This window comes from Leptodactylus fuscus, chromosome 4, assembly GCF_031893055.1.
Source record: "Leptodactylus fuscus isolate aLepFus1 chromosome 4, aLepFus1.hap2, whole genome shotgun sequence".
In the NCBI taxonomy this organism is placed as follows: Eukaryota; Metazoa; Chordata; class Amphibia; order Anura; family Leptodactylidae; genus Leptodactylus; species Leptodactylus fuscus.
This window is the reverse complement of record NC_134268.1, coordinates 68,759,782-68,774,385: the sequence shown is the minus strand read 5'-3', so window position 1 is coordinate 68,774,385 and position 14,604 is coordinate 68,759,782. Positions and strand designations below refer to the sequence as shown.

The following is a 14,604-nucleotide window of genomic DNA, read 5'->3' as shown; positions in this document are numbered from 1 at the left end:
CTGCGTTTTGGATTTCCCGCCAGGCACAGTCAGCTGGAGATGAGAAGCCGCGGTGTGTGTATGAGGTACGGGATGCAGCCGGGACTGTGCTCTGCGGCTTCTGGACGGCTCTTCTAGCGTATTGTGTGCAGTGTGTGTGACCATAAGGAAGCAGAGAACACATGGTGGCCATGTCTCACAGGGGACAATGTATCCTGTGTATAGGCAGACTTGTAAGTGCCCTGCCCCAATACCTAGTGACCCTACAGAAGAGAATGGGAAGGCACGTGACTGCTGGTCCTTAGCTTCTGCTCTTTCATGTGCACGTTGTTGTGTTATGCTCAAGTGTGTACATATATACAGTATATATACACACACACATATACATACACACACATATTGCTCCTACGAAATCTGTTGCAGGAACTTTTAACACACCGCTGAAAACTGCAACAGCATTAAAGGGGTCCTATCATTAAAAGTCAAATTTTTTTTTGTCCCAACACGTAGGAATAGCTTTAATAATAATAATAAATTTTTATTTATATAAAGGGCTAGTTCACACGTAAAATCCTGGCTTATTTTGGGCCTGGAAAAAAAACGCTTCCTAATTAGAAAGTGGTTTTTTGACTTTGAGGCGTGAATGGACTGTAAAAAGAAAAACGCTCCATTTTCGGTCGAGGTTTGCAGAAAAAAAAATAGCTAGGCTTTTTTTTTTTGCAAAAACCGCTAGGCATTTTTCGCCTCCCATTCACTTCTATTGCTTTCCTCAGGTGGAATCCACCTAATGAAAGGTCATGTCGCTTCTTTTTTTCTGCTAGCAGACAAAAAAAAAAGCTAGCAGTCTCCGTAGACCACCATTGTATGGAGGCAGATTTTGAGGCAAAATCTGCTTCATTACCTCCTTGTGAACTAGCCCTAAGAAAGGCTATTCTTCTCCTACCTTTAGATGTCTTCTCTGGGCGGCCTTTCAGTATATAATCAGATTTTTGTCGGTATGCGAATGAGTTCTCTTGCAGCACTGGGGGTGGGCCCCAATGCTGCGAGAGAACTCTCCAGCGCCGCCTCCATCTTCTTCTGGAATAGGCGCTTCATGCGTCTTCTTTCGGCGGTGGCTTCAAACTTCTAGGCCTCAGCCACAAGAAAATGGCTGCTTACAATACTGTGCAATACTCCCTGGACAACCCCTTTAACTATTTAGGTGTAGTCCAGTTGAATGCAATCTTGTGTGCTGCAGCTGTCACTAAATAGTTAAAATCAATCAGTATTTTTGTAAAAACTCAGTGTAGCCCTTGACTTAATGTTGCCATAATAAATTTTATTTCTATAGCGCCAACATATTCCACAGCACTGTACAAATTGTAGGGTTCAAATACAGGCAAAAGATTGCCAGCTGATTTAACTCTATACGGCCGCTCTTTCATCATTGTCTGTCAGTCACGTGACAGGTTTACTATTTAGGGCCGAAACCAGTGAGCGAGCAGGGAAATAGCTGACGTTAGGGGTTAAAAGTAGCAAGTATAAAAATGGAGAAACCCATATCATGAATAATTAAAGGGTTGCAAACAGTAAATGTTAGAGCGAACCTATATTTCACATATTTGGCAAGATTTAAATAGTTTGGTTACGATTTAAAAAAAAAATATCAAAAACCTCCTAGCCTTCTCTGGTTACTTCCTGTGGTGATCACATGCTGGACATCATTCACATGACTGCTGCTGGAGGGAAGCAGAGACTGGCAGGGACCACTGAAGCAGTGCTGGATTGAACAGTTGTGTATAAGGAAGTATTTCATCTTTCCATGTACTTGCTCAAATTTGTGTAAATCCCAGCCATCCCCTTTAAGAATAAAATATTTCCGCTGAGTTTCATGAGTGTATAGAAATTTACAACAAATCAATCTTCATTGGGCTCGGTATACCACATATTTTGGGATTGTCCCCTTCTCTGCCCTTTTTGGGAGGAGATACAACTTATTATAGAAGGTGTTTTTGTCCGGGGTGTCCCATTAGACCCAATGGTCTATTTGCTTAATCTTCCTCCCAGGCAACTGGGCAAAAAGACCTCTCGTTTGTTCCTATATTTGTGTACTGCAGCGAAAAACCTTATTGCCCGTCATTGGAAGGACGTACTTCCCCCTTCCAGCTCTGAATTGATTACACGCCTAAAGGATGTGCGCAGCCTCGAGTATATGACAGCCACACTGAATCATACGGTGGAGGACTTTTCCATCTGGTCGTCCTGGGATGCTTACTGTATCACACATGGTTTTTGACTTTCTCTCTCTCTTGCTCACCTGTGTTTCCCTTGTCTTGCCCCCTTTTCTGTTTCTTCCCCTGGTTTTGTCTGATGTCCTTTGTTTGTTCCGTTTGATATGTTAGTTGGTGTGTGCGGTCATGAAAGGCCGCGACTGTTTTAGGGTTTTGTTTTTTTTCTTGTATTGCTGGTATTATTATTATTATTATTATTATTTATTTATATAGCACCATTAATTCCATGGTGCTTTACATTTGGAGGTGACATACAATACACAGAATATACAGGTAGATATAATACTAACAGTGACCGACTGGCACAGTGGGGTAGAGGGCTTACAATCTATGGTATCACTTATGTATCTTTTTTATTGTTGTATATTTTGTTGAAAAATTTATAAAAAATTACAGATCAAAAAAAAAAAGAAATTTACAACAGAAATGTCATACAAAAGGTGAGGAAAGCCATTGTTTCCATCACTGCATGTTACAGCAGTAATTTGTTTGCCTATTACTGTCACTCTCCATATCCTTCCATAGATGGCATAATATGCAGCCCTCTCCTTTGCTCAGAGTCTCTAATAAAAGTCTCACCTATCAGATGTTTTATGTGCCATAAATGTTCCCTGGAATGCCCCTCGGGGCTACACTGCAAATTTGGTTGCTCACCATCAAGTCTAAAAAAAAACCAAACAAACAATATTTTAGAAGTACGATTTGACTGGTCACGAGAGGTGCGTTCACACATGTATTACATTGAGGTCTGTGTCCAAAAATCCAGCAGGCTCGGGCTTTTTGGAATTATTACATTATATCACTTATCACAGTGCAACCCTATTGACAATGATTAGATGCAATATTGCCTTGTGACATTGTGATCTTCCTGTTTAACAAACAAAGGTGCCATGTGGCCTTATCTTTGTGGTTAGCTGTAGTTATGTATCCCAGGCTGTAAGGTTAGCTGCCTAATGTATAACTTTATATCAATGTACAGGTTTCCTGCATTATTTGCAGCAGAAAACAGAGCTATGTGATTGCAGCGGTGTGAGAGCGAGTGATCAGTGCTGACTGTCCGAAGATGAATATTTCAGGAAGCAGCTGTGGCAGTCCAAGCTCTACTGAAATTCTTAGCGCCACTGACTTGTTTAAGGAACTGTGGACAAAGTTAAAGGACTGTCATGATAAAGAGCTGCAAGGTAACAATATTTAATTTCATTACATTACACTGGAACGTAATCTCGTAAGTTGGAACCTAAACCCTATATTGAAATTTAATGTATTGGTATGGTGTTTATTTAAAGAAAAAAAAAAATATCTATCTCACATTGTATTTGGAAGGTGCTCATAAAAATGGATATAACTAGCTCTAACCAGTTAGTCATTTTCTAACCAGTTAATACATGAAGTGCCTGTGCTAAAATATGTAGGAATTAATTATTAAAATGTACTGTAACTACACATGGCAAGATTTATGAAGACTGGCGTTTTCAATACCAGCCTTATATCTCCTGCACCAGTGGAGGGTTCCACCTCATTTATATGGAGACACAAGCTCCACCTAGTTGTGTATACAGTGAAATCAAATCGACACCAGCACATATTTGGCATAGGTTTCAGGCGTCATTTATGCCCATAAACCTGCACCAATGACTTTAAATCTGTTGGGGTCATGCCATACTTTAGTATCAATTAAAAAGTAACAGCAGACAACCAACTAACACTATATAAATGAATAAAGACTCAGTAGTTTCCAGAAATGTTCCCACAAAAGCGGCAATACACAAGATAGAGCAGGACTGCAGATGGAAGCCATTTGTATCACTGAGTCACACACTACCAATCATCCACAATTCACACATGTTCTGTCCCCCACCCAAGACCCCCAAGAACCATGAGGTAGCAGTCTGTTATTTCTAGCCAGCATGCCCATATCTTTTCAAATTTATGGGGACACTTGCTGTTAAGGTAGTTAATGGTATAAGGGGGAACATATTTGTTAAGTTGGAGCCAGTTATAGGAAGACTTTAGAGCAGGACCATATACAGTGGAAGTAGGAACCCATTTCAGAGGAGCATCTAAAACCATTAGTAGAGCTGGAGACCCTCATTCTATGCAGCCGGACTAGAGTATAATAAATATGATGGAGGAGGAGGAATCGGGACTGAATTAGGAAATCGCGGGCATCAAGGAGTTGAGGAAACATAAAAAAAACCCAAAAAACAGTGGTACTCACATATATGGCACACCTCCATGCTATCTGGCTGACATCAGAGATTGCTGAATGGGCCTCAGAGTCACATGATGTTATGATGCATAGCCGCAAGCGTTGAGATGCCACATGACATCAGCCAGAAGAGCCAGCATGGAGGCGTGGCAGAGAGGTAAGTACCACTGGTTTTTGTGTTTCCTCACATCCCCCCTGGCCCAAACTAAACTGCAAATATTGTAATAACCAAACCCAGAATATCCTACTTGAACAAAATCACGTCAGTTATCTAGGTTGACATTTGGTTTTAGTTATTTTAAATTAATCGGCCAGCCCTAAACTGAGACACATGCCACATATTATCCTGGTGCAAACAAAGGACTGGTTTAGACCTGACAGATGCCAAGAGTGTCCTTGGGGCCTATGCCAGACAAGAATCTATTTATATCAGGGCCTATGGATTATGCATCTGGTATGGTATACAGTCACATGCATTGGGGCTTCACAATTGGTGTGATGTCAACCAAGCCTTAAGCTATATTATAGAATGACAGAGCCAGTCAGATTTTGTCTGCCAAAAATATATTGGCAAGTTTCGGAGTGTTGGTAATGATTGGCCATCATCAGCCTATTTGCAATAACATATATTTATTACACACACATGTATTTATTTATTTATTTATTTTTTGTTGCTGTTGGAGGTTGTCCCATGAATCACATGACCACATCACAGCCAGTTTTAGATTCTGATTTGCATGTGTCCTATCTAACTCTCTTGCATATATTGGCACATGTTCTCTTGCACACATCCTTGTGACAGTCATGCTCTGTCTTCAGTTGCCTTCTGTTTCAAAATTTTCTTATCTTGCCTTTTAATGTCAATATTTTTCTTTTGCTCTAGAGCTTCAAATGAAAGTTAACAAGTTGAAGACTCAAAGATGTTTGTAAGTTCTAACAATGTAGAATCCTATAGCCTTGTAAAATGACAGATGCAGATCAATAGCTCAGCAACGAACAAGACCACACAGCCTCCTGCTGAACTACAAGTACCAGCAGTCATCCATTATGTAAATCTCTATGTAGTCGCTCGTTCTCTGCAGATGAGCTCATGACATCCCAAAGGTTTCTGGTCAGCTGTGAGGATACATCTGTGGTAAACTCTAGACTATGGTCACATTTGAGTAATTCCTGTAATTTGCATTTATATGAATTTGGTAATCATAAACTTTTACACTTCACATGATGAAGTCAGTCCTACTGTCTGTAAGAGCTGAATATTATGAGATCTCTTCATTTGTGACCTAATGCATACCACACCAGATGCCTTAATTATTGTTTGCCTGAGACTCTTGACAAGCGCCCCATTGTAGATACAATAGCTGTATATAGGCATTCTTGTTCTCACTGACCCTTGCTGAATACCTGAGGTTTAATATTTCAGAGCTGATAACCAGCACGACAATGAATGCCTTATGTTTTTCCAAGCTTTCCCATTGAATCTAATGATCTCTGAGACTGGGTCACAAACCATGATTGCCGGTGCACATCTGTGCCAAATTGTCACTCACTGTACATGAAGCATGACCATATCTAGGGAATTATTATATATGTGTTCTGATATATTAAATGCTGTAATAGCTTTTTGTGTATTATTTATTATTATTATTATTACTACTACTATTATTATTATTATTATTATTATTATTATAATTCAGCTGTACTTGGAGGACATTTCTTGAAGTTTTATCTAACTTTTTTGTAACTTAATTTGTGAATTCAAGAAACTCATTTCCTGACAGAAGTTGGCATTAGTTTCTTTTTGACCTCTAAGTTTGGATTTAGATCAATAAATTGCTTATATAAACTCTTTCTTGAATTAGGGTATGTTCACACTACAGTTATTAATCTCTTGCTCTCATATGACATAGGAATGTCTGTGTCTGTTCCCATTGACCATAAGGTAAATAAGATGACGGATGGTGTCTCCTGTCATGTTTCTTTACCTTTGTAATGGAAGGAAATATCTTACATGCAGGACTTTTTCTTCCATCAGAAAAGTTAAAAACTTGGTGAAAGAAGCCTTACACATTGTTTTTCTTTACATAGGGGTGAATGCAGATGGACACTCGACAGAGGAGACTCCGTTTGCATCGTTCTTTTAACTTTTTCCCAACCAGCTCTCGTGAATCAACGGGCTGCAGACCTGATACTTGTACTTTCAGCCAGTTAAGATAAGGGGGTTGTCCTGAATATACAGTTTTGAGCAAAGGGGTGGGGGACCCTACTTTCTTGTCTTCAGTACTCTAGTGTCTCTTACTGCAGTCAGGTCCTGCTGCTCCAAGAGTCGTTTTCTGATGGAAGTCCTCATCTCACATGACCGCTGAGGTTTATCACCAACCAATGGAAAGGACACAAGACGTATGTGAATAATGTCTTGGCGTCTTTCCTGCTTGACCTCAGCGGTCATGTGAGGTGAGGCGTTCCACCAGAAGAAGCTTCAGGCCGCTGATGGACCAGACAAGTGACAGTGTGTTTTGTTTTGTTTTTTTGTGTATGTGTTTAAACCTACCTACCTTCCACTGCATCCTTGCTTAAAACTGTATATTCTGAGACAACCCTTTTAAGGGCTGTAATAAAACTGCCCATTGCTGCCCTGTTTTCCATGCATCTCTCCACACTGGCTGCTGCTAGCAACCTCAGTACTGAGAGAAGACATCTGCACCTAATGCTACTTGTAACTGTTTCTGCTCCCTGTCGGATCATACTCTAGGCAGAGAGACCAGATTATGGGGGATAATGTTCCTCATTAAGGAGAAACCACTTATTAGGTGTGTGGAGATTTATACAGCCATAGATGCTCCACTGCAAGGGAACATGGGAGGAATATGCAAATCTGTCTGTCAAGATGTAAATAGGTAGACAGTGCCTCTGTTATGCCACCCTCTATAGGAAGCACCCTGAACATGATGCCTGACTTTCCTAGAAGCCTTTACTGCATAATGTGGGCTTTATACCGAAACGGCCGTCCGTAGCTGAGAAATTGACTTGGTATAAAGCCCACATTATGCAGTAAAGGCTTCTGGGAAAGTCGGGCATGGTGTTCAGGGTGCTTCCTATAGAGGGCAGCATAACAGAGGCACTGTCTCCCTATTTACATCTTGGGAGACAGATTAGCATATTCCTCCCATGTAGGCAGAGGGAGAGAATTACTGCTGTAGCCTGTGTGTCATAAAGACATAAAACACTCCTAATTACTGCCCATAAATAGTTTAGTGTAGGCAGGCAGTCTTAGTTTACTTAATCTTAGTTTAGATAAGCAGTTTAGGTATTCACTTTAACTCTTCAGAATTTTCATAAGAATTAATGCAAAGTTTCTAAATAGTGTTTTGAATACTTTAAATGGTGCAATTTTCTAAAAAATAGGGTGGTGCATGGAAGGCTTTCTAACGTTTAGGTCCCCCAAACCACTACAGAACTGAACTAGTCCATTTAAGTAGCAGGTTTTAGAAATTTTCTTGAAAATATGAAAAATTGCTGCTAAACTTATAAACCTTCTAATATTCTTTAGAAAAAAAAGTGCTTAAAAATGATACATGTTAAACACGAATCATTACGTATTCTGTGTGGTATGACTATCCCTCTTGTAAGCATAAAAAGCTTGCAAATGAAAGTTCAGTCTGAAGTCAATGCCATGAAAATAAATCTGATAAATCGGTGCCAAATTTAAACAGGATATATATTAGAAAGTGTTTTGCATCCTGTTATTTGGCCCATATTCTTTAAAAACTGGATAACCCCTTTTAATGTCCATTGCTCTATTCTGTGACATTGAGTAACTGTAGTGTGAGCTCACCCTAATGCTCACGTGGCTTCCAGACATTCAGAAAAAAAGACCCAGAAGAGCGTCGACCGATATTATTCAACTCTCAACTAACAATTCAATTACTTTTTATTTTGTGTAAATAGGGATGCCCAGAGACTTGAAGAATTTTACACTAAAAACCAGCAGCTAAGGGAGCAGCAGAAGGCACTTCATGACACTATAAAAGTCCTTGAGGACCGGTAAGCACTTTTTTTTTCTTTTTTTCTTGTTAATGTTTTGCTAGAGAATTGCAGACTGTACACTTAAAGGGATTCTACCATTAAACTACTTTTTTTTTCTAATTATCACGTCGGAATAGCCTTAAGAAAGGCTATTCGTCTCCTACCTTTAGACGTGGTCTCCGCCGCGCCGTTCTGTAGAAATACCGGTTTTAACCGGTATGCAAATGAGCTCTCCGCAGCAATGAGGGTGGGCCCAGCGCTGAAAGGCCGATGAGCGCATCCCCATTGCTGCCCGAGAGCTCTTTCCTGCGCCGCCTCCTTCTTCTGCACAACTCCGTCTCTTCTGGCTTCTCTTGCTCTTGTAGTTCTTTACAGGAGCATAGAGAGGCAACCCGGCGGCCATTTTTGGGTAGCCGCTCTTGCAGTTCAATACAGGAGCTGGCCGGCGGCCATTTTGGGGTAGCCACTCTTGCAGTTCAATACAGGAACTGGCCGGCGGCCATTTTGGGGTGGCCTCTCTATGCTCCTGTATAGAACTACAAGAGCAAGAGAAGCCAGAAGAGGCGCGGAGTTGTGCAGAAGAAGGAGGCGGCGCAGGAAAGAGCTCTGGGCAGCAATGGGAATGCGCTCATTGGTGTTTCAGCGCTGGGGCCCGCCCTCATTGCTGCAGAGAGCTCATTTGCATACCGGTTAAAAACTGGTATTTCTACGGAACGGAACGGTGGAGACCACGTCTAAAGGTAGGAGACGAATAGCCTTTCTTAAGGCTATTCTGACGTATTCATTAGAAAAAAAAAAGGTAGTTTAATGGTAGAATTCCTTTAAGCACATCTCTAAAAAGTTGGAATAGACAGGTTTTCTAGCAAACCTGCTCGGTGACTTCTTTATAGCCTTTGGTCAGATTTTGTGTATGAATCTGTCAGATAGGTATGTTTTGCTGTGAAAAAAATGGGACTTTTTCTCTGATAAGATGTTACTCCGCTGTTCGCAGCTACTCGCCTTCCTGGCAAACTGCTCATCTCAGACAGATCTGTCTTTGCTCTGTAGTCTGTTTAGCGCACTCACACATCAGATTACATTGAGGTCTATGGTAAGGAGACGGTGAGCAAAAGGAGGAGCCAGTGAGGCAGAAGCTAGCAGAGAGGAACAAGATGCTTGGAGGACAGAGCAAGATGTCTTTCTTTTATAACAGTAATAGATGTAAATAAAGCTCTGGTGAGAGGGAGCTCTTTGTGTAATCTGCCCTGCATCTTTCGGCTCCTCACTTACTCCACCCCCCCCCTCCCTATAGAGTTGTATGAACTGCTGCCTGTGTTCAGTGAAGAATGATTTCTCACTGAATTCAGCAGATTGCCAGACAGGAGAGGAGCTGATTACAGCAAATAGGAGCATTTTCCTCTGATAAGATATATTACAACGTTTCTTTCATTCACCTGAACTGTTCATTTCCAAAAAAATATTAGAAGTTAGAGCCGGGCATTTAATCAACTTATTTGATTTATTTGTACAGAATGTTTGACAATTCTGTTTAACAGAACCGTCTCATTCGATTTACTTGATATCTTCCAGGTTTCACACAGAAGAGTGTGTGCAGCCGTGCCTGCGATCAGAGACCTCTCTGATCGCAGGCACTTAACCCCCACCACTACCCAAAAATCTGAAAACAAAACCTGCACTTCAAGATTGTGGGAGCCGTGTTGCAACCAGGAGCCCTTTCCTGCTATAGTATATAACTATTACTATAAGCTGCAATACAGTAGTATTGTACTCCATGGTAGAAGCAATCTATTGATTGTGGCAGAGCTGTATGGAAATACGTTTTAAAAATTGGTTTCTGAAAGTAAAAGAAAAAATTAGGCATCCCTGTGTCAAAAAATGCAGTAGATAGAAAAATATAAGCTGATTTATCTGATCATTGAGGACAGAGCATCAATTCCACAAAGACCAGTAGAACAGGGTACTAAAAGTCCCCTTAAAGCAGCGGTTCTTAACCTATGGGTCGCAACCCCTTTTGGGGTCAAATGAGCTTTTCACATAGGTCGCCTAAGACAAATGGAAAACACATATTTACAATGGTCTTAGGAACCGAGATACTGCTCCTCTATCAGTCTTCAGGCAGGTCCGGGAACATGCAAATACGCCCACGTATGAGTACCCAGCGTGAGGACTTCATTGCTCCAACCTCATCACATACACCCTGTACAAATACAGGTGCATGTGACAGGGTTGGTGACACAATGTACTTATGGAGACCAGTCACACATGGGAAGAGAGCCACTATTGTGATACTCTGTTAAAAGCAGCGGTATTGTAGGTAAAAAATTAATTATGGTTCGGGGATGGGGGGTCACCACAACATGAAGAGCTGTATTAAAGGGTCGTGGTATTAGTAAGGTTTAGAACTGCTGCCCTGAAGCCTTCTTGTGAATAAAGCGCCAGTACGTTTGTGTGACCGGCACTCCTTGGAAAACCACCCAACTCTATTTGAAACTTTCCTTTTCGGTAAAACTTTTTAGTAAAATAATTCCAAAATGAAGTCTGTGACTCTCCAGCTATTGACACATTGTAGGGGTCTAAATCCCCATCTATATCAATATGCGCACCCTAAAAGTCTTGAATAGTGAACAGTTTTGATGTATGAACAATCTGTGGTTGTCATTGAAGCACAAGTAAAGGTCATTTACTTATCCTATATGACTGGCTTTGGTGCTGATGATCGTTTTTCTTTCATCTAGGTTACGGGCTGGACTTTGTGACCGCTGTGCAGTAACAGAGGAGCACATGAGGAAGAAGCAGCAGGAATTCGAGAACATCAGACAACAGAACCTGAAACTTATCACAGAGCTTAGTGAGAAATCTTTTTTTCCTTTTTATAGATTGCCTTATATAATGTGGTATGTACCTTGTACCCTTTAAGGCTAAGGCCCCACATTGCGGAAGCGCAGCTTTTTTTTGTTGCAGATTTTGTTGTGTTTTTTTAAGCCACTGCCAAGAATGGCTTCTAAAGGAATGAGCAATATATAGGAAGTCCTTATACTTATACTACCTTCTGTTCAATCCATTCCTGGCTTTGGCTCAAAAAAAGTGCAACAAAATCTCCAACAACAAAAAAAAGCTGTGTTTCCACAATGTGGGGCCTTAGCCTTAAGGGTTTTTTCAGGTAAAAAAAAGGTCAGTTATTGCTATTATTAGGTTAATAAGTGCACCAAAATGCCTTTAGCAGTGTTTTGAGTGATTTCTGTGTTCTCTGGGAGCTCCTGGCATCCTTTGTATTTGTTTACATCAGCATTTTCCTGTTCCTACAACTGCCATGATTCCTTGGTCTGCACCCGGAGCTGCCCCACTACCCCCCCCCCCCCCCCCCAAATTCTCACACACACCCTTTATGTTTTCCTAGCTAGACTGTAGCTCTTTGAACCACGTCCTTCATACAGTTCAATGGTGGAGTTACCACTTATCAGATTCCCACCAATCTGCTATTGAGAGCCTGTTCTAAGGATAGATCATCCATATTGCGTTTTAGAAAACCTCTTTGAATTACCAGAATGTGCTGCAACATGTTTATTAATGTTTCACTGCAGTGGATGACAAGAACACATTGCAGGATGAGAACAAGAGGCTTTCAAAACAAGTTGAACACTTGCAGAAGGCAGCTGAGTAAGTATTACATTCAAGTGTTATCCTTAAGACATACATTGTAATTTGACTATCTCCTTCATTCTCGTAGACCTAGAATGGAGCAGCTGCGTGCATGCCACTCCATTCAGTTATGGGAGAATGGTGTCATGATCATAAAGTGAGATCCTTAATCACTTACCCTATAAGTGTTTATTCTAGGAAAACCCCTTTAAAATACTGTTAACTCTAAATATTATTCCCCCATCTGTTTTTTTAAAGCAGTTACCTGGCTTTCATTTTATGAATGTGGCACCCAGCACTCCATTCTCATGCAGGGTTGGGCAATTTTGCATTAAAATAAAATTTAATTTTATGGGATATTCTGAACTTTCTTGTTAGTGCTTTAAGATACTCTGTCAGGTCTAAGAAACACTGTTGAGGTGATCATCATTCTATGAATATGAAAATAATCCTGCAAGTGCATTTAGGATGGCTCTAATTTACCAGATTTGCTTCTAGAATACTTACCAACCCAATCCCTTTAGCCATGATCAGTATTCTCAACCTCTGCCTGTGTCAGGTGTCTGTAGGCAAATCATTCTCATCCCCTGATGCACATGTGGTTGCTTTACATATCCATAAATATATGATCTCCCCTCATTATTTCATCAGTTTGTAGCTACACAAGTATATTTCTGCTCATATCAAAGACCCCATACATGGAATTATCATTCTTTTGGGAGGCATTTTGAAACTGACAAATCCCCTTTATGCTGAGTTCACACAGAGTTTTTGGGTCCGGATTTTGATGCGGAATCTGCCTTAGAGTGCGGCTCCAAAAAACGCCTCCCATTGACTTAAATGGGAGCTGTTCACTTCCTTTTTCTGATAGCGGTTTGTTCCCACTCCTATAAAAAAAAAAAGAGACGTTTTGTGGAGCCGTATTCCTACGTTGAGGAAACACAGCTTTTATTTTTTTTTCAGATTTTGTTGCATTTTTTTGAGCCAACAGAAGGAATGGGAAATATATAGCAAGTTCTTATACTTCTCCCTTCTGCTCAATCCACTTATTCTTATTCTTATGGTAGAGTTGGAAGGGACCTCAAGGGCCATCGGGTCCAACCCCCTGCGAGTGCAGGTTTTCCTAAATCATCCCAGCTATATGTTTATCCAGATTCCGCTTGAAGATTTCCATTGATGGAGCGCCCACCACCTCCCGTGGCAGCCTCTCTCACTACCCTCACTGTCAGAAAGTTTTTCCTAATGTCTAATCAGTATCTCTTTACCTTTAGTTTCATCCCATTGCTTCTTGTACTTCCTTGTGCTAATGAGAATAGGGTAGATCCCTCTGCACTGTGACTACTTTTCAGATATTTGTAGACTGCTATTAAATCTCCCCTCAGCCTTCTCTTCTGCAAACTAAACAATCCCAGTTCTTTTAGCCGCTCCTCATAGGACATGGTTTGCAGACCTTCCACCATTTTGGTTGCTCTTCTCTGGACTTGCTCCAATATATCGATGTCTTTCTTGAATTGAGGCGCCCAGAACTGTACACAGTATTCCAGGTGTGGTCTGAGCTTTGGCTCAAAAAGACAGCAAAATATGCAACAAAAAAAGCTGCATTGTTGCAATGTGGGGCCTTAGCCTTAAAGTTTACATTGACAATTAAAGATAATAATTCTACATACATAATATTCTAAAATGTTCTGAAAATATATACTTCATTATCAAAGTTTCACTTCTATTTCTTATGCTGTGACTGAAATATAATTTAATATTTAGGTCAATGAAAAAGATACATGAAGACGTTGTAGGAGGTGATGGTGATGATGGCATTATTCCTGATTCACCAGTCAGTTCTATTCCTATAAATGTAGTCAGCAGGATGCGCAGAAAAAAATCAAGCAAACATGTGCGGTATACAGAACGCCCGCAGAATGAATCCAGTGCCTCGGAATGTACCAACAGTAAGTGAGATGCCTTCTTAAGTATATCTGGTGTATACATCAGGACATTTTTGAACTTTTTAGTTCCAGTTGAGGCTGGGTTCACACCAGCGTTGGCTCTCCGTGTGGGGATTCCGTTCTGTTCCCTTGTCTGCAAGTCGCGTTTTTCTCTCCACATTTTTCACCCTTTTCTGGTGGAAACCATGCAAACCCCATTATAGTCGATGGGGTTCTCTGATTACCACGGGTAACTACTTTTTTTTTTTAAGTCTGACTCTTATGCAAAAAAAAATAAATCGGTATTTACTCCACCAAAACAAATGGATACTAAAACTTTTAGCAAGGTTTTGATCCATGGGGGCATACTGATTCATATATATATCAGCAGTTACCTGCGACTTCGTCTACTGGTTGGCGATGGCGGTGAACTGCTTATATTTCTTGTTCCCCCATCTCTGCCCTCAGTTTGTTGTCGCCTCCTACCCGCGACTTCCTTCGCAGCCCCCCACGTCCCTTTCCTTGCGGCTGCAGCGGGCGCCTCCTACAGGATGGTGGG

The 14,604-nt window shown here is 40.9% G+C and overlaps 1 protein-coding gene across 1 annotated transcript in view; it reads left to right on the top strand.

Moving 5' to 3' along the window:
• The first annotated feature begins 3,282 nt into the window (after positions 1–3,282).
• Positions 3,283–14,604, top strand: part of RBBP8 (RB binding protein 8, endonuclease) — a 30,363-nt gene continuing 19,041 nt past the window's right edge. Inside the window, exons 1-6 of the mRNA XM_075270623.1 lie at positions 3,283–3,430; positions 5,342–5,384; positions 8,407–8,502; positions 11,220–11,332; positions 12,066–12,141; positions 13,885–14,069. Of these exons, the coding sequence (XP_075126724.1) occupies positions 3,313–3,430; positions 5,342–5,384; positions 8,407–8,502; positions 11,220–11,332; positions 12,066–12,141; positions 13,885–14,069 (631 nt within the window). The 5' untranslated portion in view covers positions 3,283–3,312. The remainder of the gene's footprint in view (positions 3,431–5,341; positions 5,385–8,406; positions 8,503–11,219; positions 11,333–12,065; positions 12,142–13,884; positions 14,070–14,604) is intronic.